Below are 26324 nucleotides of genomic sequence, written 5' to 3' on the forward strand. Positions count from 1 at the left end.
CTCCTCCCGGGGGTTATCCTGTGTTTGTCCTGTCTGTGTGGCTGCTGCTGCCTGCCAGGGCGTGTGTCTGCGTGTGCACAGGGCTGACAGCAAGGACCATTGCCTTTGGAATGCTCTGTCTTGTCGAGGGATCTTCTCCAGGCAGGGACTTGGCCAGGGAAGGATCGCAGCAGTGTCTGGTTACACAGAGGAGAGGAAGGTGCTGTCGTGGAGCTGTGCAGGGGAGGAGCCCCAGCCGTGGGCTCCAGGCTGCTCCGGGGTGATGGATGGCTTGGGAAGCAGGCTGTCCAGAGGGTTGTGCTGGTATCTGCTGGGTTTACTCTTGGTGCTAATTCTTAGAACTTCCTCCACGTGCCAGGGGCTGTTTTCCAGGGGATTACAGGCAGTTGGTCTTGTCCAATTTAGTTTCCTTTGAATCTACAGGGAACTAATCCCCTCCTGGCCCATGCAAACAGCAGCCCCCCCACAGAAGAGCTCGTCCCATGCTCCTGTTCTGTGTGGGTACAAAGTCAGGTCTGTGTGGAATCAAATGCTTTCAACTCTCATCTCTGGCAAGGCTTCAGGTCACTTAAATCCTTTGAGTGCCAATGACAGGACTGGCTCTGGTCTGGAGGCCCTCCTGGGGCCTCCAGCAGCTCTGGTCAGAGAGCATCACTGCTGGCATCAGGCAGTGGGGTGTCAATGGCAAAGGGGTGATCTCTCAGCGACCACTTTCCATCCTGTCTGTGTCTTTCCCTCTCTCCTGAGACAAGTGTGATTTAAATTTAAAGAGGACAAAGAGGTCACCCAGGAAGGGACAGTGGATCCTGGGCCTTTTCCTCTGGTCCTGGGTTGTCCTTGGACCACACAAAACAGGTGAAGAACACCCACAGGCCTGTTGGCATCACTGGTGTCTGGTGTTTATGTGGGGGCTGTGACCCCCATCTTCTCCTGTCCCCTTCCTCCTCCATCCTCTGCCCTCCCTCCCTGGTGCTGCACTGGGTAAGTTCCTGTGTTGCTGTGGGATCTGTGCAGCCTGAAACACAGGGTTCCTGGTTTGTGGGGACCTTTGAACTTGGCTTTGTCTGAAACCAGCAGGCAGCCAGCCCTGGCTGTGGCTAGGGAGAGCCATGGGGCTGGGCAGCTCAGCCTGGACGGGCATCCCCAGGAGCCACAGAGATGCCAGGGTGTTGCTGGGCTTAGTGGGAACCACTTGGGACTCCGAAAGAGAGGGGAAAGAGCTGCCCAGAGGCAAAGCTTGGTCTGGTGTAGACAGGGTGGCTGGGCAGAGCCTCAGACCCAGATCTTTGGGGCTGGGTTTGTTCCAGAGCCTGAATCCTGGTGGCTGAGGCTCCTGGGCTGCTGTGTGGAGCTGCTGACCTCCCCTCTGCCGTGAGCCCTCGCTGTTTTCCTGGGAGCCAGGGCCACCTTGTGCTGAGCCCGACCAAAAGTTTGCTGGACTGAGAATTGTTCTGAGAAAATGTTGGACTGAAAGAAATGCTGGACTGAAAATGTTCTGAGAATTGCTGATCAAAACTGCTGCTGCCACCTCGGAAAACACTTGGTTGGCTTTGTCCCTGGGGATTCTGCTGTTCTGCAGCATTTTAAACAGATGCCGCAAGGAGATGTTTTAAAATGTGCTTCAGTGGCTGCAGTGCACTCCCTGCAAGTCGTGTTCCCAGGCTTTTCCTGCCTGCAAAGTGCTCTCTGTCCCTCTGCTGGGAAGCTGCTGCTCGGCTGTGGCTGTGTGAGCCCCAACACTCTCCGAGCCAGGGCGAGGTCTCCCGTTCTCCCTCTGGGGCTCTGCTCTTTCCACCCTAAACTGGTTTTTCGAGTCATTTTCTCAGAGGTGCCTCCATCTCTGCCGCTCACCTGCGTTCGGGGAGGAGCCTCCCGGGAGCTGCTCTTTACTGCGCCGCCGAGCGTCCCCCGCCGAGTCCCGTCCTTCCATCCCGACGCACCGGAGCGGAGCAGGGAGCAGGGAGCCATCACACCCGTGCAGAGCCCAGGACACCTGCCGGGACCTGGCCAACATGTTCAAGGGGGTGGGCAAAAGCTCCCCGAGCAGAAGCTCCCCCAGCAGATGTTCCCCTGTCAAACCGAGCAAGTAAGTGTGACCTCTCTCGTCTGTGTGTGCTGTGTGACCCCGGGGGATGACAAGTGGCTTTTAAGCCACCCTAAGTGCCATCCGTCTGTAGAGCAGCAGAAGTTTGGGGTTTGCTGGGAGCTGATACCAAAATGAGCTGCCTGGCTGTTGTCCTTGTCTTTGGAGGGCTTCATGCTCCTTCCCAGAAGTGTCCTGCAGCCCCTGGGATGTGCTCAGAGCTGTGGTCATTGAGCAGGGAGGTGCAAAAAAAGCCCCTTTTGGGCAGGTAGGAGCAGGATAAAAGCAGCCTCTGTGCTTGGGTGGAGCAGGGTCTGCTTGGTGGTGAAGCAGATCCCACGCTGGGTCTGAGATCCCGGGATTCCCTGGCTGTGTGAGGCTGCTGGGATTCTGCCCTGGGATCCCTGGAGAAGGATGCTCAGTCTGCTGCTGCTCAGGTGGTGGAGAGGGGGTATGGGTTTGCTGGTGGCTGCTCTAACCCAGCCTGGGACAGGCCGGGTCTCATCGCCGAGTTTGCCTCTTTCAGGCCTGCTTGGAACACCCTGGTCTGGTGGAAAGTGTCCCTGGCCGTGTCTTTAAGGTCCCTTCCAGCCCAAACCACTCTGTGATTCTATGAAGAGTTCCCTCAGTTCTGAGGGAATGAGATGTGTGATGCTTCCCAAGGATCAGGGACTCCTCTGGGAGGGAGCACTCCTGCAGGGACATCTCAGCCCTTCCTCCAGCTGCTTTGTTAAATCAGGATTATTTTCCACCTTCCTCAGCAATTTTGCGTGTTGCAGTGTTGGTTGATTCCATGGGAATTCTCTGCCCTGCCATGGCTGGAAGCTGAGGAAGCAGCCAGGGGGGCTGTGCTGAGGAGGAGGGGACATGCAGGGTGTAGGGGGTGCTGGCCACATCTCCTGGCACCACCAGCAGCACTCCAGGACAGTGGTGGGGGGGGGGGGGGGGACACCTGGGTGGTCACAACACGGTGCTGGCCCCCAAATGTGCTGTTTTGGGGGCCAAACCCGGGTCAGCCAACAGCCACTGAGGAGGGGGAGCTGGGCAGGGCAGCAGGGCCTGGGGACAAGGTGACCCCACAAAGGTTGGGGCTGCCTGGGGGGATGTCAGGAGTGGACCCCTGCCAAGGGAAGCTTCAGTGGAGCTGAGCATGCACAAACTCATCTCAAAGGCAGCTCTGGGGGCTCTCTGAACACCAAGCTTTGCCTGGGGCCTGGCTGCAGTGAGGTACCTCCCCAGCAGCTCGGGAGCTGTGTCAGGCTCTGCTTTATTCAGCCTTACTAATGCAATCTCTCCACCTCCCCACCCAGCTCCCAAAGCAGGCTGGGGGTTTCTCAGGAGCCTGCAGAGGGTTTGGGCAGGCTCTGCCCCAGCGTGAACCTCTCAGAATAACTGGAGCTGCATCCCAGCAAGACCTCACACCTCTTCCCCGTGCAGGATGGAGGCTGGAGCCAGGAGCACAGCAATTCCCGAGCTAGTTGTGCTTGTTTCAGGAGGCACCAACCATCAGACACAGCCTCATTCACTTGGCCGTGGCCTGGGGCTTGGTCAGTGCCCAAAGGAGCTGAGAAAATGAAGGTGGATGAGTTGTCTTGGGAGCAGCCACCAGCACACGCTCTGCAGATGCCCCCAAGAAAATGTTGCTGGCCCACAGCTTGTCTTGGTGGCCCCAAGGCCAGAGCCTCAGCAGCAGCTGAGTTTCCCCATCTCTGGGGTTCATAATGGACCCCCACAGAGGGCTCTTGGTCCCTGGGGCTGTGGTGTTGAGCCTCCTGTCAGGGCCCTTTGCTGTCTCACCCTGGTGGATGCATCCCAGCGAGGCAGCAGCAGCACAGGTTTGTGCCCGAGGAGCTTCCTGGATGTGCCCTGCTCTAGGAGGCACTGAGGGGCTGAAAGGGAAAACTCTTGGTGGAATTGAATTGGATCTGGCTGGACTGGCTGTGCCTGGGTGTGATTCTGACAAAGGAGGTGGATGGCAAGTCATCTCCTGGGATTGAAGTGTCTCCTAGGATTGCTGCTTTTTCCACCATCTCCCTCTGCTGCTCCCCAGTCAGTGTGGAGCAGTGTGGACCCTGGGGACAGGCAGGGGGTCAGGTACTAACCCAGAACTGGCAGAGGGGCTGCTCTGCTGGGATCTGCTGGCAAATCAAAATGTGCCAGGACTTCTGCATGTGGGGGGGAGAACAGACCCAGCTTTGGGCCCCGTGGCCATAAAGCAAAGTCCCTGTGAGGAAGGGACAGAGGGGTCAGGGACTGCAGTGGGTGGAGCTGTGGTCCTGCCCCAGGTGCCCTGGCAGGAGTGACCAGGAGTGGGGGACAGTCCTGCTGCTGCTGGGAGACACCATCCCTCCTGTGCAGGACTGTCCAGGAGGCAGAAAGTGGTAGGAGAAATGAACCAATTAATAATGATAATAATAGTGCTGTGCCTCTCCTAGGCATGAGATGGCCCTAGGGAGGAGGCTGCCCTGGCTCCTGAGCAGGAGCAGGAGGAGCTTTGCCCAGCCTTGCCCTCAGCCATCCCGGGGCTGTGGCTGTGCCATGCTCTGTGTGTGGGGCTGGACCCGAATTTCGAGGGGCTGAGGGGTGTCCAACATGAGCTCGTGGCTGCCTGTATCCCACCTGGTGCCAGGCTGCCTCTCTGCAGCCCAAAGGTCAGCATGTTCACCCTGAAATGCAGGGCTCAGCTCTGGCTGAGTGAGAGCTCCTGCCCAGGGGCAGCAGGGATGGGCAGGGGGACACCCCGAGGAGGGACAGGGGGACACCCCGAGGAGGAACAGGGATGCATCCCTTCCACCACGGGCTGTGTGGGTGGGTGTTTGCACGGATTCCTCTCAGCACACCCTTCTGCTCCTGAGATGATGTTCTCCAGGAATCACTTCCCTGAAAACCAGGCTGCTGGCAGCAGCATCCTGGTCTCCAGCCTCAGGTGCTTCGTGCAGCACAGGCTGGGATGGGCTGAGTCCCTGTGACCACGAGGTTGGTGACATCTTTTCTGTCCATAGTTCAGTTGTGGCTTAAAGCAGATTCCTGTGCCCAACCTTAGGAACTAAGGGATGGAATGCCCCAGTATTTCCCTCAACCAGAAAGGGAGTGACTGCAGGAACAAACAGGATTTTGTTGGTGATCTACCATCCCTGGGAAGGATGGGTCCTCACTTCTCCCCTCTTGGAGCAGCACAGAGTTATCCACAGCCACAAGACAAACTGGGATGGGCTCAAACAGGACGCCCCATCCACGCTCTGCAGGCAGGAGCTGGATTCAGGCAGACCTCCTGGGGGGACGATGCTGTTCCCGGAGCTCTGGGAGAGGCTCCGTCCCCTGGGACAGCGGCCAGCCCAGCCCGTGACTCACATCTCCTCCCTGCGCAGAGAGCCCGGGCAGGAAATTTGGGTGGTGCTCAAGTATTTGCTCATGGGACACCACCTCATTCCGGGCGTGTCAGGGATGAGTGGGAGATTGTGTAACCTCCTGGGGAGGGGGGACCTCCGAGAGCTCCCAGCCTGCTGCTCGCTCAGGCTCGCAGGGACCGAGCCCTGTGCTGCTCCCACCGTGTCGTGCATTCCCCTGAGCGCTGCAGCTTACACCGGGAAAGGGCACGGAGCGAGTAGGAGGGATGATTAACGGGATATAAAGCACAGGTTGTAGCAGGGAGTGATGCTTTGGTGGTGATGGATGCGCCGCTTGGGCTCCACAGTCCCTGGAATTAGGCCCTGCAGAAGCGGCGCTGCCGCAGCACAGCAGTTCCCTTTCGCCTTGCTGATGAGCGTTCCAGGCACGGCCGGGAGATGCTGCCAGCCCCAAACCTCGGGGCAGCTGAGAGCTGCTTTGTGCAGGCCCACGCTTGGGAAATTAAAAACAAGCGAGGGGCTGGGGAAAGGGGATAGGAGGAAGCTGTGAGCAGGAGCGCTGGGGCTGTGCCTCCTCTGGAGCCACACGGGCCGTGCTCAGTGTGCCTGAGCTCACTTCAAACGGGAGGTGTGGCACTGAGTGCCTGGCTCGGGGTGACTGTAGCACTCCCTGGCATGTCAGGGTCACTTAGGGCTGCAATAAATGAACATCCCAGCATCAGTTCCAGCCTTTGGAATGAACCGTGGGACATCTGGAGCCACGAGCAGGAGCTGGAGCAATGACAGAGCCATTAAGGGAATCATTTCCCCCATCCTTTAGGGATTCAGGGGCTTGGAAGGAAAGCACGTGGCTAAAGGGCAGAGGTGGTGGCTCTGCTGCAGGACATCACCATTCTCCTACCTTCTTCTTCCACCAAAGAGGCACCAAATGCCCTGAAGAAGTGTTCCCCCCTCCAGCTGACCCCCGCTGATGTCCCATTGCTGCTGCTCAGACTCTTTCCTCCTGCTCTCAGCTGCCAGCACCAGCACACCGTGCACTCAGCCTCTGCTGAACTTTGTCCCATCAGCAGCATTCCGAGGCTCCATCCCCGGTGGTGCTGTCCCTCCACACCCTCCTGCCCCTGCCCACACCCTGGCAGTGCTGTGCTCTCCCTGCCTGCAGGGCAGGGCCGCGTGTCCCCAAGGGCAGATGCTGTTAGAAGCAACAGGACACGGGGACAAAGGTGGCACCGAGGTTTGTGCTTCCTTGTCCACAGGGAGCCTTGGGAACCATCCCGTGCCTGGCTGAGGCTTTGGATCCAGCTGTTCCAGCAGAGCTGCTCGTTCCCAAGGGTGGTGGTGGGACGAGGGCTGTGATGGCACCTTTGGTTGTGTGGTGGCACTGAGGTGACAGCAGCAGGGAATGGAGCCCCAGTGGAGCCCCACTGGGCTGAGGAGGGCTGGTAGGTGTGACATGGCCTTGAGAAACTGGACTCTGGGAATCACAGGCTATCCTGAGTTGGAAGAGATCTGTCAGGATCATCGAGTCCAACTCCTGGCCCTGTGCACGACACCCCAAGAATCCCACCATGTGCTGAGAGCATTGTCCAAACACCCCTTGAGCTCAGACAGGCTCAGTGCTGTGATCACTTCCCTGGGAGCCTGTTCAGTGCCTGAGCACCCTCTGGGTACAAAACCTTTTCCTGACATCCAACTTAAACCTGCCCTAACTCAGCTTCATGCTGTTCCCCAAGCTCTGAAAACACCACAACAACCTACAGCACCCAGAGGGGCTTGTGGTCTTCATAGCAAGTCCTTGTCCCCTGCAGCCCAGTCTCGGGGTGGCACTGGGCTCTCCAGTGTGTCACTGGGCCCAGCTGTGGAGAGCTCCACATGGGACAGGATGGCAGTTCTGGGTTGGGCTGGAGGGCCACCTGTGCCAGCAGCACCCAGGGAAGCACCTCCAAACAGGGTGAGCATGTTGTGCTGCCTCTGCAGGGTGCTCCCCTGGCCTCCAGCTGTCTGTGGCTTTGGGTCTTCCAACCCCAGACTGGTGCTTTTGGGAACCCTGCAGCAGGTTTTGTTCCTTTTTTCCCCACTATTGTTTTCCCCCCTCTGATGTTTTTTTAAATCCACACAAAGTTTTGAGCATCTGCAGCAAGGAGTTGTGCGGAGGGGCTGGGTGGTGGCAAAATCCCACCAGCAGACTCTGAACACAGCAGCTCTGGCCTTCTCCTGGCTGAGGGCAGCAGGCAATGACCACTTGTGTGTGTCCGTGCCCTTGGTCACAGCTCAGGCTCTTTCCTGAGAGACCCAGTGGACATGGTGGAAAGGGTTGAAGGACCAGGCCTGGGGAGGTCCTGGGCAGGGGTGGAGGGGGTGAGCTTTGCTTTAGCCACCCATCTGCTTTGCTGTTCCCTCTCTCAGGTCCTCCACAAACGAGCTGGCCGTGCTCATCTCCCGCATGCAGACAAATGCTGACCAGGTGGAGAAGGACATCCTGGAGACTCAGTCCAGACTCAAGCAGGTCACTCGTGGCAGGGGGTGGTGGGAGGTGAAAGGCTTTGCCTAGAAATGCAGTGTCTAGGACACCACCCAAACCCACGGAGAAGAAGGTGAAGAAGAAGGACCAGCCTCCGCCCTAAAACCTCCATCTTGCTCTCTATATATTACTATATTCAAAGACCTTAAACTCTAAGTTTTCCACCCTGTGATATTATACACTTCTAATCAAACTACACACTCGTAATTCTAGTGCTATCAATTAATTTTGGAAGCCTTCTCCACAGCTTCAGGTCAAATGCAGTGTTCTCTTGAGGGTCAGAGTCTGTCAGCACAGAAAGTCCAAAATTCTCAGCATCCAGGACTCCAAGTCAGGTGTCTGCTCTGTGCCTGCTGCTGCAGGTTTGGGGGCTGGCTGGAGGCTGGGGAGGAACAGACACCCCACAGAGCATCCCAAGCCCTGGGGCTGCATCCCGAGGCCTCCCAGGTTCTTTGTGCTCAGTGCCTCAGGCTTTGCACGGCCAAGGCTGTCTCACCTGTGGCAGCACAGCCCCGTGCCCCCGAGCAGCCCCAGAGGCTGCCTGCCTGACCACAAAGCCCCTGGCAGGGAGGGAGCTGGAGCAGGAGGCTGGGCACCAGGGCTCCTCCGTGGCTGTGGTGTGGAGGATCCAGAGCCTCTGTGTTGGCCAAGGACACTGTTGTGAGATCCGTGTGATCCAACCAGGCTTTCTCCTCTGTCTTCCCTGTCTCCAGGATTCCAGCAATCACCAGAAGAACAAGGCTTTTGAGTTCCAGACAGAGAATGCCAGGAACTTGAAGGAAGCTGAGATCCTGCTGAAGGATCTCTTCCTGGATGTGGACCGTGCCAAGAGGCTGAAACACCCACAGGCTCCTGAGATAGAGAAGGAGTGAGTACAGTGGAGGGACAGGTGTGATGAGGGCAATGAGCAATTTGGAACCTCCTCAGGACACAGAGGACCAGTCCTTGCCATGAGTGGTAGTTTAATTCTTCTTCCCACAGAGTTTAGCCTTAAAATCTTTTTTTTTTCCTGCCAATTTATTATAAAGATATTGGTATACAGGGTGGATGCCAGAGTGATTGCCCAAGAGGCCCCAGTCTTTTGGGAGCCCTTATAAAAGGTACTAGAAAAATGCAGAGCTAAAATGTGGCCCCACTATCAGGGCAAATGCCCTTTTCCTCTGCCTTCCCTAAAATAAGTACCTTTAATTTGGGGCAAGCACAGAGCCAGAGGTGTGTGTTGGGGTGGGAGAAGAGCTTCAGTTGGCTTCTGGTGCTTTGCTCCCCTTCACTTCCAGCCCTTCTACGTAGAAATCAGGAGGGAAGTTTCCCAGCTGGGGAGGGACAGCCCTGACGTCCCTGCAGCATCCTCCAGGCAGTAATTCCTGAGACATCCCTGGAGATGGAGAACAGCAGGACAAGTGCTGGACACTGCTGAAGGAGGCCAGTGCCACAAAGGGACAGCAAAGCACCCTGGGTCCTGTGGGTGAAATTTGGGCTCCACAAGGCCCACCTTGGCTCTCCTACATCCTGACTGACACGGGGACCTGTGCCTCTCCCCTTGGCAGCATCCAGCAGCTCCATGACCGTGTGACACAGCTCTGTGCCGAGTACCGGGCCCTCTACGAGCAGCTGAACGTCCCCGAGGTGGGGCCCAGGGTGGACTGGGCCAGGATCCTGGACCAAAAGATGGTAACAGCAGCTGGGTTTGGATGTTACCTCCCATCTCCTACCAGGACAGATGATGTTTACTGTTGTCTGTAGGGCTGTGCCAGCCACTGCATGCTCAGCATAACGCTGGGATGTTGGAGGTGGTGGGAATAATTAAGTAATAATATAAAAAATATAAAAATAATACATTTAAATAATATAAATAAAAAATAATACATGCATGTTCAGCATAATGCAGGGATTTTGGAGGTGGTGGAAATAATTCAGTAATAATATAAAAAAATAATATAAAATACAAAATAATAATATACATAAATAGAATAATATAAATATAATATAATATAATATAATATAATATAATATAATATAATATAATATAATATAATAATAATATAAAAATAATAATACTTCTGAGTGGAAGACAGACTCTCCTTCTACCTCTTAAAACCCTCTGGAGCACCCTCTGAATTAACCTCTTCAGATAAAGAGTTACCAGAGGGGGGTCAGGTAGGGAGTCCTGCTGTGGGATGAAGGGGTGGAGAAGGTGATGTCTCCTAGGATTTTACAGCCCTGCCTTTCAGGGTTTCACATGGCAAGGTTTGGGTATGTGGAGTTCTCAGGCTGGAGCCAGTTTGGATTCCCCAGAAAGCTGGATGGTAATTAAGTGCATCCCATGCATGTCACTGTGGGCAGGGGGATGGCTCAGCTCAGGTCTGTAGCCCAGGGTTATGTGCTCTGGTTATCTTTGCCCCTGTGTACGGCTGGGGAAATGGCAACCAACAGCAATAATGAGAAACAGCAAAAAAATCCCCTCCCTCCCTCCTGGGCTGCTACAAGATACCAGATCCTTCCATGCCCTGCCAGCACTGCCTGGGGTTTCTCCCTGAAATGAAGCCTTTTGCTTTAGTGTGTGCCCTGACTCCTTTTGCACAGAAACAAGTCAATGCAGGACAGTATGGCCCTGGCATGTCGGAGCTGGAGAAGCAAATAGCTGAGCACAACATCCTCCAGAAGGAGATCGAGGCCTATGGGCTCCAGATCAAGAACCTGCGCTCCGGGGTAAGGCCCCTCCGTCCCCTCCTTGTCCTGTCACTCCACTGGGGACCCTGATGGCTGTGCCACTGCTGGCCCTGTGTCCCATCTGCTCCTCCACATGGTGAATGTCCACCTTTGTTCTGCACAGGGCAAGGGAGGCCTGGGAGGTGGCTCCTGGATGGTTTTTAAAGCACATTCCATAAGTCAGTTCATCACATCAGCATTCACCACATGTTTTGCTAACAGGTTTTTTTTGTTTTGGTTTTTTTTTTTTTTTTTTTTTTTTTTTTTTTTTTGTTCACCTCCTTGGTCTTGGCTGTGTTGTAACCCAGGATGTGGCAGATTTAAAAAGCCAGTACAAGGACTTGCTGGTAAGGTTCTCAGTGGTTTTCTGCACAGATGGGGTCTTGCAGCAGAGTGACACCATCCCTGACGGGCAGGGAACGCCCAGTTCAGAACAGGAGCCACCCCTGGGCTTGCACAGCAGAGTTGTGTCCCTCATATCATCTCCCCATTTCCTTCCCTGCTTGGGATAGATGTAAATTGAAAGAACTCTCGCTGTCCTCAGGGCAGTGCCAAGGGTGAGATCCATGTCTCTCCACTTCATGGCCATGGCCCTGCAGTTTCCTCTGTGTCCGTGGGCACAGGGACCAGAAGGCACCAGGAAATCCAGCCCAGCCCACACACTGTTCCAAATCAGGATTGCAAATGTGGAGGCTTGCCCTGATCCCTAACAAGGGTTCCAGAGAGGAAATGAGCAGCCAGAGCAAAGAGGTGGCCAGGAAGAAAGTCCTGGGTTTACCCAGCTATGCCCATGAAGTTGATGCTGAAAATGGGATTTGTGAGAAATACAGCAGAGCTGGGCCAGCTCTGAGACTGCCCCGGGCACCAGCCCACACCTGGGATTCTGGTTAGACAAACATATCTTGTTTGTGAGGAGGGAAAGGGAACAGCAGCCCCATCAGATAAGACCAGTGGTGGCAGATTTCTCACCAAGGTTTCTGAGAATCTTCTGCTGGATGTTCAACAGGAGTGTGGTCCTGGGGAGGAAGAGGAGGAGGGGAAAGGGACTCCCCAGGCTGAACACTGACCTTGTCTCTGTCCTGTGTGTGGGCAGAAAGCTTCCATCTGGCGAGGGCAGAGCCTTGGCAGCCTCTACCACCACCTGCAGGGCTGCACCAAGGAGCTGAGCTTCCTGACAGAGCAGCAGACCAAGATCCTGAAGCAGGACTGGAGTGACCAAATGATGGATGTCCAGAGCGTGCGTCGGGAGTACGAGGTGAGCCCGCGGGGGTGGCAGCGTGTCCTGGCCATGCAGGGCTGGCCAAGCCTGGCCAGGATCTGCAGGGTGCATCCCAGCCTCCTGCACACCCACCATCAGCCCTGAGCGTGAGGCTTTCCAAAACAGAGGGGGAAGAGCCCCCCCGGCTCCGTGCTGGAATTAGGGACGAGCTGCTCTGTGTGACACCTCCAGTCCCCTGAGCTGGCACGTGGCATCATGCATTGGAGAGCTGCCAGAGAGGCTTTCCATGGCCAGAGAGAAGGGAAGGGCTCAGTGCCACATCAGCCTCAATTGGCCACAGTACAACACCCAGTGGCTGCCATGTGCTGGGACACAGAAAATGGGAGGGATAATTGCATAGGAAAATGCTCTTTGAACAAATGTTCTGATGCTTTCTGAGGCCCAAATGTGTCTAATTTGTTTTAGCTCTGCCTAGCCCCTTCTGTTTTAAAAAACAAACAAGCAAGGATGCCTGTGCTTTGGGAGCCTTATCTCTGTTATGTTTGGTGCCCCAGGAGAGCATTCTGTGCTCCCTGCATGCTCCCAAGGTCAGAAAGTTTCTTTTCCCCTCCAGGATTTCAAGTCCAATGAGCTGCTCAGCCAGGAGGAGTTTGTGAACCACCTTCAGGATGATGGGGACAGGATGATTGAGCTGAAGCACCCAGCCATCAAACCTATCCAGGTGGGGAGAGGGGGTCTTTTCCCCAGCCCCGTGGGACAATGAGAGTGTTTCTGTGCCTCAAGTGTGGGTCAGAGGAGACCCCTTCACCTCTCCCTGCAGTTACGGTACTCTTTCCTTCCACACTGCACTGCAGCATCCTTCTGCCTGCTCCAGTCCTATAGGGAAGCTGAGGGAAGTGCAGGGTCTTCACCCTTTCCAAAACTTCCAGGAGATAGTGGCCAACATCTGTGTGCTGGGACCAGCTCTCGTTCAGGTGCTCACACACATCCGTGCAGCCACCCTCACACTGTCCAGCTTTGACATGGTGTGACTTCTCCCACGTGAAAGCAGCTCCCATCCTCCAAGGCTGGATTTCCAAGCTTGCAGATGCAGTGCCAGGCTGTGGTGGGCTCTCAGTCCCCAACACCACCGAGCTGAGACCACCTGAGAAGTGATGGCTGCTCTGTGTGAGCCAGGTCCTTCACAAGGGGTGTCCTCACTCAGGCAGTGCCTGGGCACAGCTCTGTCCCTTCTCTTCCTCTGATCTCTGGGACTTCTGAGGAAAGGAGACCTGTGGTGGGGGAGGTAGGACCAGCTGGAACCCACCAAGATGTGCTCTGTCCCACCACAGGCTCACCAGGAAGCCTTGAAGAACGAGTGGCAGAATTTCCTGAATCTCTGCATTTGCCAGGAGAGCCAACTGAAAAGTGTGGAGAGCTATAAGAAGGTAAAAAGCAAAATCATGGGCCATGGCTCTGCAGGTCAGGCCAGAGTGGGCAGGCTGGGAAGAGATACAGCAAAGGGGTGAGGATGGGAGACCCTTTGCTTGCACCTAGTAAAGGTATTTTGGGGAAATGCCCCTCAAAATAGAATCTTTTAGAGGTGCTGGGAACTGAGAGGCCCCACTGGACTTGGGGACAGTGAAGTCCCCCCATGCCTGACTGTTTCCCTACCCACACCTCCAGTTCCAGGATGATGCCGAGGCTGTGAGCCGCTCCCTGAAGAAGATGAGCTCTGACCTGGACACCAAATACAGCAAATTCAACAAAGACAGCCCTGGGGTGGTGTCAGATCTGCTGCTTCAGCTGGAGGTGGGGCCTTCAGGGCTGGTGGCACCAGCCAGACCTCAGGGCAAATCCAAAGTTAAAAACTCTGCAGTAAATGACAGAGGGGAAGGGGAAGAGGTGGGGAATAATCCTACAGGGATAGCTCACCCCAGCTCTGTGCTAGGGAGGGGGAAGCCCAGAAGATCTACGCTGCTCACGCTGCCCTGAGATGGCACTGTCCCCATCAGTGACACAGAGCCAGGCCCCAGCTCACCATCAGAGTAAAGGAGAAGTGCAGGGAGAAGCCATGTGTTGTCCCTAACATAAAACACTTGGATTAGAGGGCCTGGCATCCAAGCAGGGAAAGATCCGCCCATCTCCTCAGCACTCTCATGAGCCAAGGGCAAGGGAGGGAATAAAGAAATCTGACCTCAGGGGTGAGATGCAGATAGGAAAGGAAGATTTGCCTCGGAGAGAGGGAGGGGACACATTCACCATGGTATCTTCCCAAGTATGCAACACATTTGGCTCTCAAGAGATGCTGGAATCTGGGTACTTTCTGACACTGGAATGCAGCCACCTCTTGGCAGGTGTTCCATTTCTGAAAAGAAAAACTCCTTCAAGATATTTGATATGAAAGTGTGGGTTCACCTAAGGTTAACCCAGGCTCAATGGCAGAACTGTGAGCAAAAGAAACCGAGGAGAGCGTTGGCAGTGGAAAGGGGAAGAAGGGACACGGAGGGATGGAGAATGGAGAAACTCCCGACTCCACCCCACAAGGACAGATAATTGGTCCCAGCATACCTGCTGTAGTGTGACCCTCCCCTTCCTTTTTATCCAAACCTGGTCACAACCACTGTCCCCCCCTGTTTTGTCTAGAACGAGGAGAAGGCGTTGAAGCAGGCAGAGAAGAGCATCACTGACCTGAAGAGAAGGAGCAAAGAGATCAGCCCCCTGAAACTGCGCAGGACACGTCCCTCTCAGCCCCTCACCCTGGACACCCTCTGCGACTGGGATGCTGGGGAGGTGAGGGCAGCACCCTCAGAAGGGACAGAGAACTGGATTCTTCTCTGGTTGCTCCAGATCTTGTCTCTGTGGTGTGAGGAACTGTCTTAGGGCCAGAAGGCCAAGCCTTTCACCAGGTTTTGTGTCCCCTCCCAGGTGCAACTGACCAGAGGGGACAAGTACACTCTGAAGGACAACAGCAACCCGGAGATGTGGGTGGTCCAGAGCAGCACTGGTGTGGTCCAGGAGGCACCTTCTGCTTGTTTCTCCATCCCTCCTCCTGACCCTGAGTCCATAGACAAGGTCAATAGGTGAGTCTGCAGCAGAGACCCTGACCCAGAGAGACATTTAGACACTTTTGGGTCATAGCCAGCCTGTCTGCAGAGACACAGCAGCTGGGGACAGGCCTCTTGACTAAATCTCTCCTGGAGAGGGATTTTTCCTGCACCCAGGTATCTCATCCAGGTGTCTACCATTCCTCAACACCCCTGCACACCGCACAGACCTCACTATCAATGAGTTTTCTGGCAGTCAGGCTTGATTTCTTCACCCAAACATGTGACTCGCATAGGTTTGACTAAATTCATTGCAGAATCAGTCTGGAGCTTGGGACTTGCCAAACAGGACAGAGTTATCTGTCTATCTGCTCTCAGCCAGCCCCAGCTGGAGCCTGAGCAGTGCTCCTTGAGCCTCTGTGTGGGTTTGCTGCCTGCCTGCTCCGTCAGCTCCCGCCATTCCCACAGGATGGGGCGGTGGTGCAGGGAGCTTGGCACTGCCTCTTCAATCATGGCCCCAGGTGTTTGGGTAAATCAGGGCTGCTCAAGTGCTGAGGAAAGGCCACAGCCCAGACTTGGAGCTATAGATGCATGCCCAAAGTGGGGGCTTGGGTGTGATTGCTTCATTGTGTTTCTCAGTGTGTATCCCTCTTCACACATCCCAGACTATTGAATCCTTTGGATGTATGGGTTTCAGGAGTGTTTTAAAACAGAAATTCAGTTCCTCTGCACACAGGGACAGCCCTCATCTGACAGCAGCCAGGCAAGCTGGGAGTTGCTGGTTTTAGCACACAGTGTTTACCTGGAACAGTCCACAGCAGGGATGAGAACCAGCCTGGTCCTTCCTGTTCCCTTTCCTTCTGGTTCCATGAGTCTTTTCTCACCCAGAAATATTTTTTGGTCCTTCCAGCTCTGGCAGATCCCAGCCCTAGTTTCATTAGGCAGGAACCATCCTTACAAGTGAGACGTGGCATTTCTAGTGCAGCAGCCACTTGTACTTGTTTCCTGCAAGGCTGCAAAGCACTGCAACCATATGAAACACATTTCCAGCTTTGATAGCTTCTGCTGAGAGTTGGAAACACTGGCTTCCTTGAGAGAACTCAGCTGCTCAAAGCAACCAGCTGCTCTTGCTGCTGTTCCCTTTCCTAAGGGACATCTCTGAGTTACAACAGGCTGCAGGCTCCCAGCCTTTGAGGACACCTTGCCTTGCCTTTGGGGACACCTCCCCAGCACAGCCATGGAGCTGCTGCTGCTGTGCAGGGCTCCGTCAGTGCTGTGTCCCTTCCTGGCTGATGATGCCTTTCTCTGCTCACAGGTTGGAAGGGGAACTGAACACGGTGAAGCAGAAGCGAGCAGCAGTTCAGAGCACCCTGAGACATGGCCAAAAGGAGCAGGTGCAGCCCAGCCAGCAAGGTTTGTCACCTGGATAGTCCAGCCCTCTCCAGAGACAGCTCTGGAAATAGGGCACCCACCCAGGGTGGGCAGAGCACCTGCAGCTCACACACACAGACACTTGCAGAGGTCCCTGTGGGAGGATGCCTTCTCCTCCATGGCTAAGAACAGCTGGCAGGAAAACCTGACTCCTGTCTCAGCAATTCACCTAAAGTCTGCTGCCCTTCTCAAGCCTCTGAGCTCCATCAACAGCTGGAGGGTATTTAGGATTTCAGGGGGATATGCATATCCAGAAACCTTAATTAAACCTGCTTTGTAATCTGGGCCCCTTGCAGTTCTCTTCCCTAGCTGGGGGCTGTGGGATGAGCAGGCAGCCGTGGCTAAATCCCAACCCTGGGTTATCTGTGCTATTCCCACGGCTGCAGTTCAAAGGCTCCCAGCAAAGCTGAGAAGGGATGTGTCTGCATGGCAGCACTTGGCTTTGTCCCTCCTTTGGAGCTGTGGTTCACCACGGCAGAGCTAAAACCTGGGGATTAACCTAAGCTATGTCTCACTGCAGCTCTGTCCAGGAGCCCTCCAGCAGTCCAGGATGATCCCCAAGCTGACCGGCTCCTCAGCAGCCTGGATCGTGTTGGCAAGGACCTGGTCCAGGTAGAGAAGGAGGTCTTGAACCGAGTGAGGTCTCCTGTGAACTACAGCGACCCTACAGATGACCTTGGCAGGAGGATCAAGCAGCAGCAGGTGAGTTGGAGCAGGAGCAGGAGCAGTTTGGTAGCTCTGTGTCCTTGGCCCAAAGCAGGACAACGTGGAAATAACACTGGAGAGGACAGCTGGTGCTCCAAAGGAGAAAACCACGCTGCAGATTTAAGGGTTTCAGGCTGGCTTGAACCCTTGAAATGGGACTAACTCTCAGGAAATGCAGGCCCTTCCCTTGCCTCTGGAGCAAGAGGGTCCATTCATTTCAGAGCTCTGATCCAGGTGCCAGTCCTGGGAATGCTGTCACCCTACACTCTCAAGTCTGTAACAAAGAGACTAAGGAATAAAGGGAATTAATTCAAGGGCCAGCTTTGTCTCACCTGGTGGGAAGTACAGACTTGTAAATGTCAGTGAGACATTGTCAGTGCCCTGAAGCCCCCCTCCTTTCCTCTGGGTCAAGGTCTGGGTTTGCAGTATTTCAGCTTGTTACATCTTCATCTGTGGGTATTTATCTGGCTCTGGCAGCAGGATGGGCTCAGGCAGGTAGGTTTCTTCCATCTGTCTTTGTGGATCTCTTTCCCACACCCTGCCACTGCCAGACAGCCACAGTCTGGATGGGGCTGTGCCCCAAGGGGCACCTCCTTATGAGAGGGGCACCACACCCTGAGCCCCACAGCCAAATCCACCCCTGAGGGAAACACATTTCCACAGCAGCACTGTTATGGCTGTGTTGGGTGACTGTGCTTCCATCTGGTGTGCCAGGAAACAACAAAGAAACTTGAGAACTTGGGGGCAGCCAAGGATGCCTTGCAGAAGGAGTGCGAGACCTACCTTTCCAAGAAACCCAGCAGCACCTCAGCTTCCCAGCTCCCTGTCACACTGAATGCCCTCAGGAGCAAATACAACGATGTCAATATGCTCTCCAGCCTGTACAACGAGAAGTGAGTGATGGGGATGAGGGAAGGAAGTGTCATTGCACAGGTGTGCATGACAGGAAATGCTTTCGATCTCTATGAGTGTTGGTTGAGGTCCAGCACAGGCTGGAAACCTCCCATCCATCATCAAAGGACTCCTCTGAAGGAGTTCCTGTGTGTAATTTGTGAGGAGATCCCCTCACCGTGGAAAATCCACCACAACGGGTGTGTGTCCCAGCTCTGCTGTGTGGTGAACTGCAACATATCTGACTTGTGAGCAGCATGACAGGGGTGTGAGTGCACATTGCTTGTTCTCTGACATACTGCAGAAGCTCTAATTTTAGGTAAGGTTAAACATCAAAGGGAGAAAAGAAGAAGAGTGGGGTTTCTGTAGCTAATCTTGTCCTCTGTTTTCCCCTTTCCCAGGGCTAAGGCTGCCCTGAACCTGGAGACTCAGATTGAGAACACAGACAAGATTGTCAGCACGTTTGAGGCCAAGCTGGCTCAGGACAGCATCATTCCTGCATCCCCCAATGCCCTGCAGGATCGGGCCAATGACCTGCAGGTAGGGGAACATTGGCTTTTCATTAGGGGGGGAGATCCCTGAGCTCAGGGACCAGTGTGAGAGGAGCTGGGTTTATTTGAGCACCTTGAGGCACCAGCAATGAAGTATTTTTGAGGACTTTTTCTTGAAGGTTTAATGTTGGTGTTGCAGGCTGACCTGCTCTCACTGGACAGCCCTGTCCCTCTACCCCTCCCTTTGCATATCATGACCCCCTTAGCATCCAATCCCTGTTGCTCTGCCTCACGCCTCTCCCTAGTCTTTCCTGCTCCCAATCTCCTTGCCTCATCCTTGGCACCCACAGTGACCTGATGTTTTGCCTTCCTCAAAACTTCTCAGTGCACTGTCCAAGCCACATTGCTTCCCAGCTTCCCTGGTGAATAAGCCTCACTGCTCCACCTCTTCCACCTCACTTAGAAAGCCTGACCAGCCCCCAGTGCTGCCCAGTCAGTGACACATCAAGGAGGGTGTTTGGGTGCTGCTCTGACTGATGCAAACACAAGGTGTCTTTTTTTCTGCCCTGCAGAAGATGAGGCGGGACCTGGTGGCCCAGGAGGACTGTGTGCTGAAGCTGAACCGGGGGCTCAAGGATGCTGAGCACAGCTGCAGTGCTGTGCAGAACAACTTCCAGGAGTACTGCCCCGACCTGCCCCGGCAGAAGCGGGAGGTGCAGCTCCTCAACGACCGCTACCATGCCGTGGCCGACCAGCTGGATCAGCGGTGAGGACTGTGGAGCCATCTCTGCTCCTCTTAGCTAAGGTGGACTGGGGCAGGGGTCAGAGCCCTGAGTATGTTCTTCATTGCAGGTCCCTGATCCTGACCCCAGTCCTGTAATACTGAGGACCAGGTGTGTCCTTCTGTGTAGTTGCCACCTTCCTATTCACAGCACAGGCTTTGAGCTTCCAGAGTTGTGCTCCCCACTCAGGCATCAGTTGTCACCTCCTCATTTTTGTTATCTTAGTGTTTGTTGTGGTGATATTTTCATCTTTCACCTTCCTTCCTAGGAACTTGGACATGAATCTTTGCCCTTCCCCTTAACGTTCCTGTCCACTTTTGTGCTGCGCAGAGAGAAGACCCTCAGGAACATCAGCCTCACCTACCAGCAGTTCCAAAACTCCAATGAGAACCTGATGTTCTGGATGAACAACCTACCCAAGCACCAAGTGAAGACCACTGATGGGCCAAGCCAGATCAATTACAAGCTGCAGGCACAGAAGGTGTGTTCCAGGGCAAGAATAGCCTGTAACTTTACAGGGATGGGGCAATTTGCTTGTGAACAGCACATGCAAAATAGTACCAGCCAGCTCCTAGTTGTGTGCTCCCCCACCACAGTGAATGAACTAGAGAAGGATTGCAGCCCTCATATGGTGTTACCTGGTGTATCTCATCTTGCTGGGTTTATCTACGGTGCTGGTGTCCTCATCTGTGCCAGTCACCTCCAGGTTGAAATCTTCTCCATGGAGAGGACACTTTCAGATCCTGAAATATTGCACCTCAGGCTGAGATGTTGCATCCAAGTCCTTCATTTTTCTCTCCTTGATCAGACTCTAAGCTCACTAGCTCAGACAAGGAGTTGTGGAGGTCTCTGTGTTGGCTGCTATTTATCTTATTTGTGATACATCAGTGTGGGAAGTCCTGGGCAAGTTATAGCACTGCTGAGATACCCTAAAACCCTGGAGACTCTTCCTAAATGTCTTCCTGTTCCCACCATTCCCTCAGCTGAGCTGATTCTCTAGGCTGCAAGAGTATTACTGGGCAGCTGGATTCCAGTGTGTCCTTAACACCACATGTGTCTCCTGCAGAGGCTGGTGGAGGAGATCCAGAGCAAGGAGCCTGAGAAGAACGCCCTGATCAGGCTGTCCCAGAACGTGCAGTCCACACTCAATGTAAGGATGGGTTTTGTCACTCCCTTAGCATTTCACCCAAGAGATCCCACCTGATTCTCGTGTGTCTGCTCTGAACAGGACTATGAGCTTGAAGCAGGCAAATACAGCTCCTCTCTGGATCCTTCCCTGACCGACTCTGCTGCAAAGAGGATGCGTGTGACCCCCCTGCAGGAAAGCATCCAGGCCCAGGTAAAATGTTAATCTGAAGACACAGAAACCATTGTCCAGCACATTACCCATACCCCAGTGTCTTCTGCAAGGCCTTAATCCACTCATACAGCCACCACTGATTATGGTCCTAATCCCAGAGTCAGAGTCCTCAGGGATCCCTTTGTCCCTGGGGCAAAGCAGCATGTGAGATCCTGAATTAGGGCTGTGCCTGGAACCTTGGTTGAGATTGCTGATGTTGCCTCCTCACCACATTGTGTATGAAGATAAAACTTACAGGGTAGGTGTGTGGGGAGAGGAAGAAGCCAGAGCTTCTCTGAGCTCTTCCCAGTTACACCCCAGTTCTCCTGCATTGCCTTGAGGCTTTTGCCAGCTGCTCTCCATCTGTGAATTTGTAAGACTAGGCCCTGGGTAGGCCTGCAGGCATCTAATGTGCATTCAAATAACAGGGACAGGATCTCCTGTAGGAATCCTTGCACTCTGTGTCTCTCTGAAGAGTCAGATGGGAAGACACTAATCCCTAGAACTGTGACATACACAAAACTGGTGCAGGTGAAAGGAGGTGTGTCAGAGTCTGCTACACAACAGACCTGTGTCTGGGTGAGGGCACGAGGCTCTCACCACTCTTTCCTTTGCAGGAAAATGATGTCACCAAGCTCTACATGGAGCTGGCAGCAGAAAATAAACAGCAGCTCAGCCGGCTGGAGTTTGCCAAGAAGATCGTTGAGAAGGTACCAGCTTACAGCTCACTGCAAGATTGGGGTACTCTAGACTGGGGTTCAAATCTGCTCAGCCTGGGGCTCCCCCACCCCTCCCTGAGTCTCCACATCCAGGTGTGAGGAATGACAGGAATGGAAACCCCTCTAAGAAGAAGACCACAAGAAACCACAGTTTCGCTGACACTGATCTTGGGTTATGACTCCCATCACCTCTGGGGGCCCTCAGCTTGTTACTGAAGCTGTAGTTTATGCTTGGAAAAAAAAAAAAATAGGGCTTTTAAGTCCAGTTCTCTTAGCCATAGCTAATCAACCATCACAGACTGAGAATTTCAGATTTGTTTGTGGGTGTGACTGGAATTTAGTGGTCACAACCTTCTGGAAACACTTCAAAGCAACAGGATTTTTGTACCTTTCTAAGGTTTGAACCACCTGTTGGAAAGGACCGGGTGACTTCCAGCAGGTTCAGGAAGCACAAGAGATTAAGCTGGGGACTGGCTGTGGTGCTCTCCCTCGGCTGCAGATACAAGAAGGCAGCACAAAGCCCCTTTGTGGGCTGCTGTAGCACCTCCATCTGAAGGGGAAGACCCAATTTCTACAAATTCATTTCCCACACCACCAAGTCAGTTGCTTGAGATGACGGGATTGTGTCCTCACTTTCCATTTACAAACAGCCTTATTTGAAAACTGCCTGAGGACTCTGTGTCACCTTTTTCTCCCACCATGCCATGTCATTTAAAAGATCTCTGAGTCACCTTAAAAGAGTGGCTTGGTTTGCCTGCCTTTTTAAAAATTCTTTTTTATTTTTTACTTTGCAGAAGGAAGTGCATGAGGACATTGAAGCTGTACACGAGCAAACTCAGAAAGCTGAAAACAAAGCCACAACAAGCAGGGAATCTGAGGGGTTGAAATTGCAGCTGGAGGAGGAAAGGAGGAAGGTGGCCAGGATTGAAGAGGACCTGGAGGAACACAGAAACAAGCTGCTGATGTTGAAAACTCAGAAGCCCATTGAAAGGGTGGAAGAAAAAGAGGTAATTGAATACTACAGAGACCCACAGGTGGAGAGCAACCTGTCTAGGATGGTACAGCAGATTGAAGAGGAAGGCAAAAAGAGGCAGAGCCTGCAAGAAGACATTGATGTGATGAGCCGTAAGCTTGCCCAGATGGAGAACGAGAAGAAGGTCGCTCCTGCCCAGCTCCTCACCAAAGAGATCACAAAAATTGAGAAGGATCCAAGCCTGGATGGCCAAGCAGCCAGTCTTCGTCAGGAGATCAAGCATCTCCAGGAGGAAAGCTTGGCTGCTGCTTCTGAACTTGAGCAGCTTAAGAGGGAGCTGCACATGCTGGAGCGAAAGCAGCCCAACATCCGAGAGAAAGTGGTGGTGAAGGAGCTCATCAAACTGGAGAAAAACCCAGAAATGCTGAAGTCTGTTAGGACCCTGCAGTTACAAATCGATGAGGAATCCTTCAAAAGGCAGTCTGCAGAAGAAGCGATAGTGAAAGTGAAGAACAAGATTGAGGAGGTGGAAAGACTGATTGAAACAGCAGAACCCAAAATTATTGTGAAGGAGGTGAAACAGGTAGAGCAGGACCCAGAGTTATTGAAAGAGACTTCCAAGCTGAAAACTCTGATTGAAGAAGAGAGGAGCAAAAACTTGATGCTGACAGGTGAGCTGGGAGAGCTGCAGACCCAGTACAGCATCGCAGAGAAGCAAAAGCCCAGAATAGAGGTAAAAGAGAGGGTTAACGAGATCTTCCTGGTGGACCCTGAAACAGAGCGGCAGATTGCACACCTGAAAAGGGAGCTGCAGGAAGTCACTCTGAAAAGGACAAAGATTGACAGTGAAGTGGAAGAGGCCTTAGCAGAGCTCAAAGTCCTCAGGTCACAAAAACCAGAGGTGGAGTTTAAGGAGGTCATAGAGGAGGTGGTGAAACATGAAAAGAGTCCAGAGATTCTCAGAGAAATTGACAGGCTGAAAGAGCAGCTCAATGAACTTGTGAACACCAATGGCAGGACCCAGGAGCAGCTCATTAGGCTGCAGGGGGAAAGGGATGAATGGAGGAGGGAGAGATCCAAGGTGGAAACCAAGCTGGTCAACAAGGAAGTCATCCGATATGAGAATGATCCACTCTTGGAAAAAGAAGCCGATCGCCTGCGTCAGGAGGTGCGTAACATGTCCCAGAAGAGGAGAGCTGCAGAGGATGCCATCTATGACCTGCAGAACAAATACATGCTACTGGAGAGGCGGAAGCCGGAGGAGAAAGTGGTTGTTCAAGAGGTGATACTGACCCAAAAGGATCCAAAGCTCCGAGATGAGCACAGCAGACTGAGACGCAGTCTGGATGAGGAGGTGAGCAATAGGCGTCGCCTGGAACGCGACGTGCAGCAGGTTCGTGTGCTGGTGGAAGAGCAAGAGAAGTTGCTCAACTTTCAGGAGGATCGAAGCAAGAGGCTTGCACTTGAGAAGGAGATGAGACAAATTACACTGAGAATAAAGGAGCTGGAGGAGAGCCCAGCCCCAGTGCAAGAAAAAATCATTATGGAAGAAGTGGTCAAGCTGGAGAAGGATCCAGTCCTGGAACAATCTGCCAGCAATCTGCGCTTGGAGCTGGACCGGGAGAAGATGGAGGTGCTGAACTTGCAGAGAGAATGCAAGAACCTGCAGATGCAAGTCGATGTCCTGCAGAAAACGAAATCCCAGGAGAAGACCATCTACAAGGAGGTGATTCGAGTGGAAAAAGACAGAGCACTGGAGAGTGAACGTGCACGCATCTGGGAGCTGCTGAGCAGGGAGAGGGGAGCCAAGCAAAAGGCAGAAGAAGAGGTACGGCGTCTCCGGGAGAAGATTGAGAGAGCTGAAGGCATGAAGAGGACATGGGCTCGTGAAGAGACGGAGCTGCAGAAAGCCAGGAACCTGGCCATCCAGGAGAGAGCCAACTTGGAGAGTGAACTGCGGGAGCTGGAGAGGCAGAAGCAGCAGAAAGTTCTCTTCCTTCGTGAGGAATCCAAACTGCTCAGCCAGCGGACCGAGAACGACAGGCAGAAGAAGAAGCAGCTGGCACATGAGGTTTCCCTGCTGGAGGCAGACATCCTTAGGGAGAAGGACCAGATCTACAACAAGGAGAGGTTAATTCGGGATCTCCAGTCAAAGGTCAACCGTGAAGAAATCAATCATGAGACCCAGATGAGAGAGACAAACCTGTCCACCAAGATCTCTATCCTGGACCCTGACACAGGGAAGGACATGTCCCCTTACGAAGCCTATAAGCGAGGTATCATAGACAGAGGCCAGTACATCCAGCTGCAAGAGCTGGAGTGTGACTGGGAAGAAGTCACCACCTTGGGCCCAAATGGGGAGATCTCGCTTCTCCTTGACAAGAAAAGTGGGAAGCAGTATTCCATCGATGATGCACTAAGGCTGAGGAGGATCACAAAGGAGGAGTACCAGCTGTACCGGGATGGCAAGATTCCCATCTCTGAATTTGCCTTGCTAGTGGCTGGGGAAACCAAGCCTCCCTCATCCCTCTCAATTGGCTCCATCATCTCCAAATCCCCACTCACATCACCCACCACCCACCAAACCCAAACCTTCTTCCCCCCAGCCTCACAGAAGGGCATATGTGATGACACATCCCCCATCGCCGGGGTGTATGACACCACCACCAACACCAAGTACAACATCAAAACTGCCGTTGCGAAGAAGCTGCTCGATCCCATGACAGCTCAGAAGCTCCTGGAAGCCCAGGCTGCCACGGGGGGCATCATAGACCTCATTTCCAGGGACCGGTTCTCGGTCCATAAGGCGATAGAGAGGGGGCTGATTGACAGGACCTACATGCAGAGACTCCTCAATGCCCAGAAAGCTTTCACAGGCATTGAGGACCCAGTGACCAAGCGAAGGCTGTCTGTGGGGGAAGCAGTTCAGAAGGGTTGGATGACCAAGGACAGTGCTTTCCCCTACCTGCAAGTCCAGCATCTAACTGGAGGGCTCATCGATCCCAAGAAAACTGGTCGCATCCCTGTGCTGGAAGCTGTCCAGACGGGGATGATAACGAGCAACCTGGCCAATAGGCTCCAGGATGAGTCCAACTATGAAAAAGATCTCGTTGACCCTGTCACTAAAGAGAAGATAAATTACAAGGAGGCCATGGCCCTCTGCCAGAAGGATTCTCTGAGCCACCTGCTGCTGCTCCCGGCCGCGTCGGAGGGCTATCAGCGGTACCACCAGGCGAGCCGTTCCCCCAGGCTCTCACGGTTCAGACATTGAATGAACCAAAGCACATACTGGAGCTGGTTCCTTCAGGAGTTCATCCCTTCAGAACACCTCTCCCTATGGAGGCAGCAGGCTCACAGGAATGGAGCATCTAGCATTTAGGGCTGCCTACTCTTCTCTCTTAGCTACCTGCCTCCCAACACAGCTCGGCCGTGCAAGAAAGGAAACGTGGTTATGGGCCTGCCACAGAGGGGTCCCCACAGACCCCAGGTGCTGTTCCCTCATCAGCCCAGAGAGGGGTTGATTGTGAGAACTTCACAGACAGTAGGTTAAATGTGGCTATGCCCAGAAAGGGGGGAGAGCCAGAGTGTTTTCCAGTTGGGTCATTCTGCATGCAATAAATATAGCAAGTGAGTGTCTGTGGCTGTGTTGTCTTTGCAGGCTGTGGCTGAAAGCACAGCTACTCCTTCCCCATGCAATCCCATGCCCTGCAGCCCAATCCACACAGGTTTTGTAGACTCCTGCTGATCTCCCAGCACTGAACCCCCTAAAGTGTCCTGCCTATGAGTCCATATTTTTAAAGATTTTGTTATATTTGTCTTTAAAACTAAAAACCAGTGGGACTTTGCTTCCTGTCTCATTTGGACACCTCTAAAAGAGGGACTTAAACACCAAAGGGGTGCAGTCCCACCTAACAGTACTGGAAAATCTGCACTTGCTATTTTTTTAGGTGAACTAAAGAATTTAGTAAGGAACTTCCTAGTAAGGAAGTTACTCCTCTGTGTAACTTCCATCACTCAGTCCTTCCTGAAACAAGCTATTCTCATATGCCAAATGTTCTTCCCTAGTATCTACCCTATTGAGGAGCATC

General features: G+C 53.6%; 1 protein-coding gene across 1 annotated transcript; it reads left to right on the forward strand.

The window, feature by feature from the left end:
- Positions 1-2009: 2009 nt before the first annotated feature.
- On the forward strand, positions 2010-25867 carry EVPL (envoplakin). Its single transcript, XM_053994966.1, has 22 exons — positions 2010-2086; positions 7837-7936; positions 8665-8819; positions 9499-9622; positions 10535-10660; positions 10969-11007; positions 11754-11915; positions 12493-12600; positions 13211-13306; positions 13545-13670; positions 14505-14651; positions 14787-14941; positions 16221-16318; positions 16857-17038; positions 17756-17934; positions 18334-18472; positions 18996-19189; positions 19536-19686; positions 20272-20355; positions 20434-20544; positions 21162-21254; positions 22058-25867. Exons 1-22 carry the CDS (start codon positions 2013-2015, stop codon positions 25505-25507), a joined length of 6093 nt encoding a protein of 2030 aa, XP_053850941.1. The 5' UTR covers positions 2010-2012; the 3' UTR covers positions 25508-25867.
- Positions 25868-26324: the final 457 nt, after the last annotated feature.

The sequence above is a fragment of the Vidua macroura genome, chromosome 19, assembly GCF_024509145.1.
Source record: "Vidua macroura isolate BioBank_ID:100142 chromosome 19, ASM2450914v1, whole genome shotgun sequence".
Taxonomy (NCBI): domain Eukaryota; kingdom Metazoa; phylum Chordata; class Aves; order Passeriformes; family Viduidae; genus Vidua; species Vidua macroura.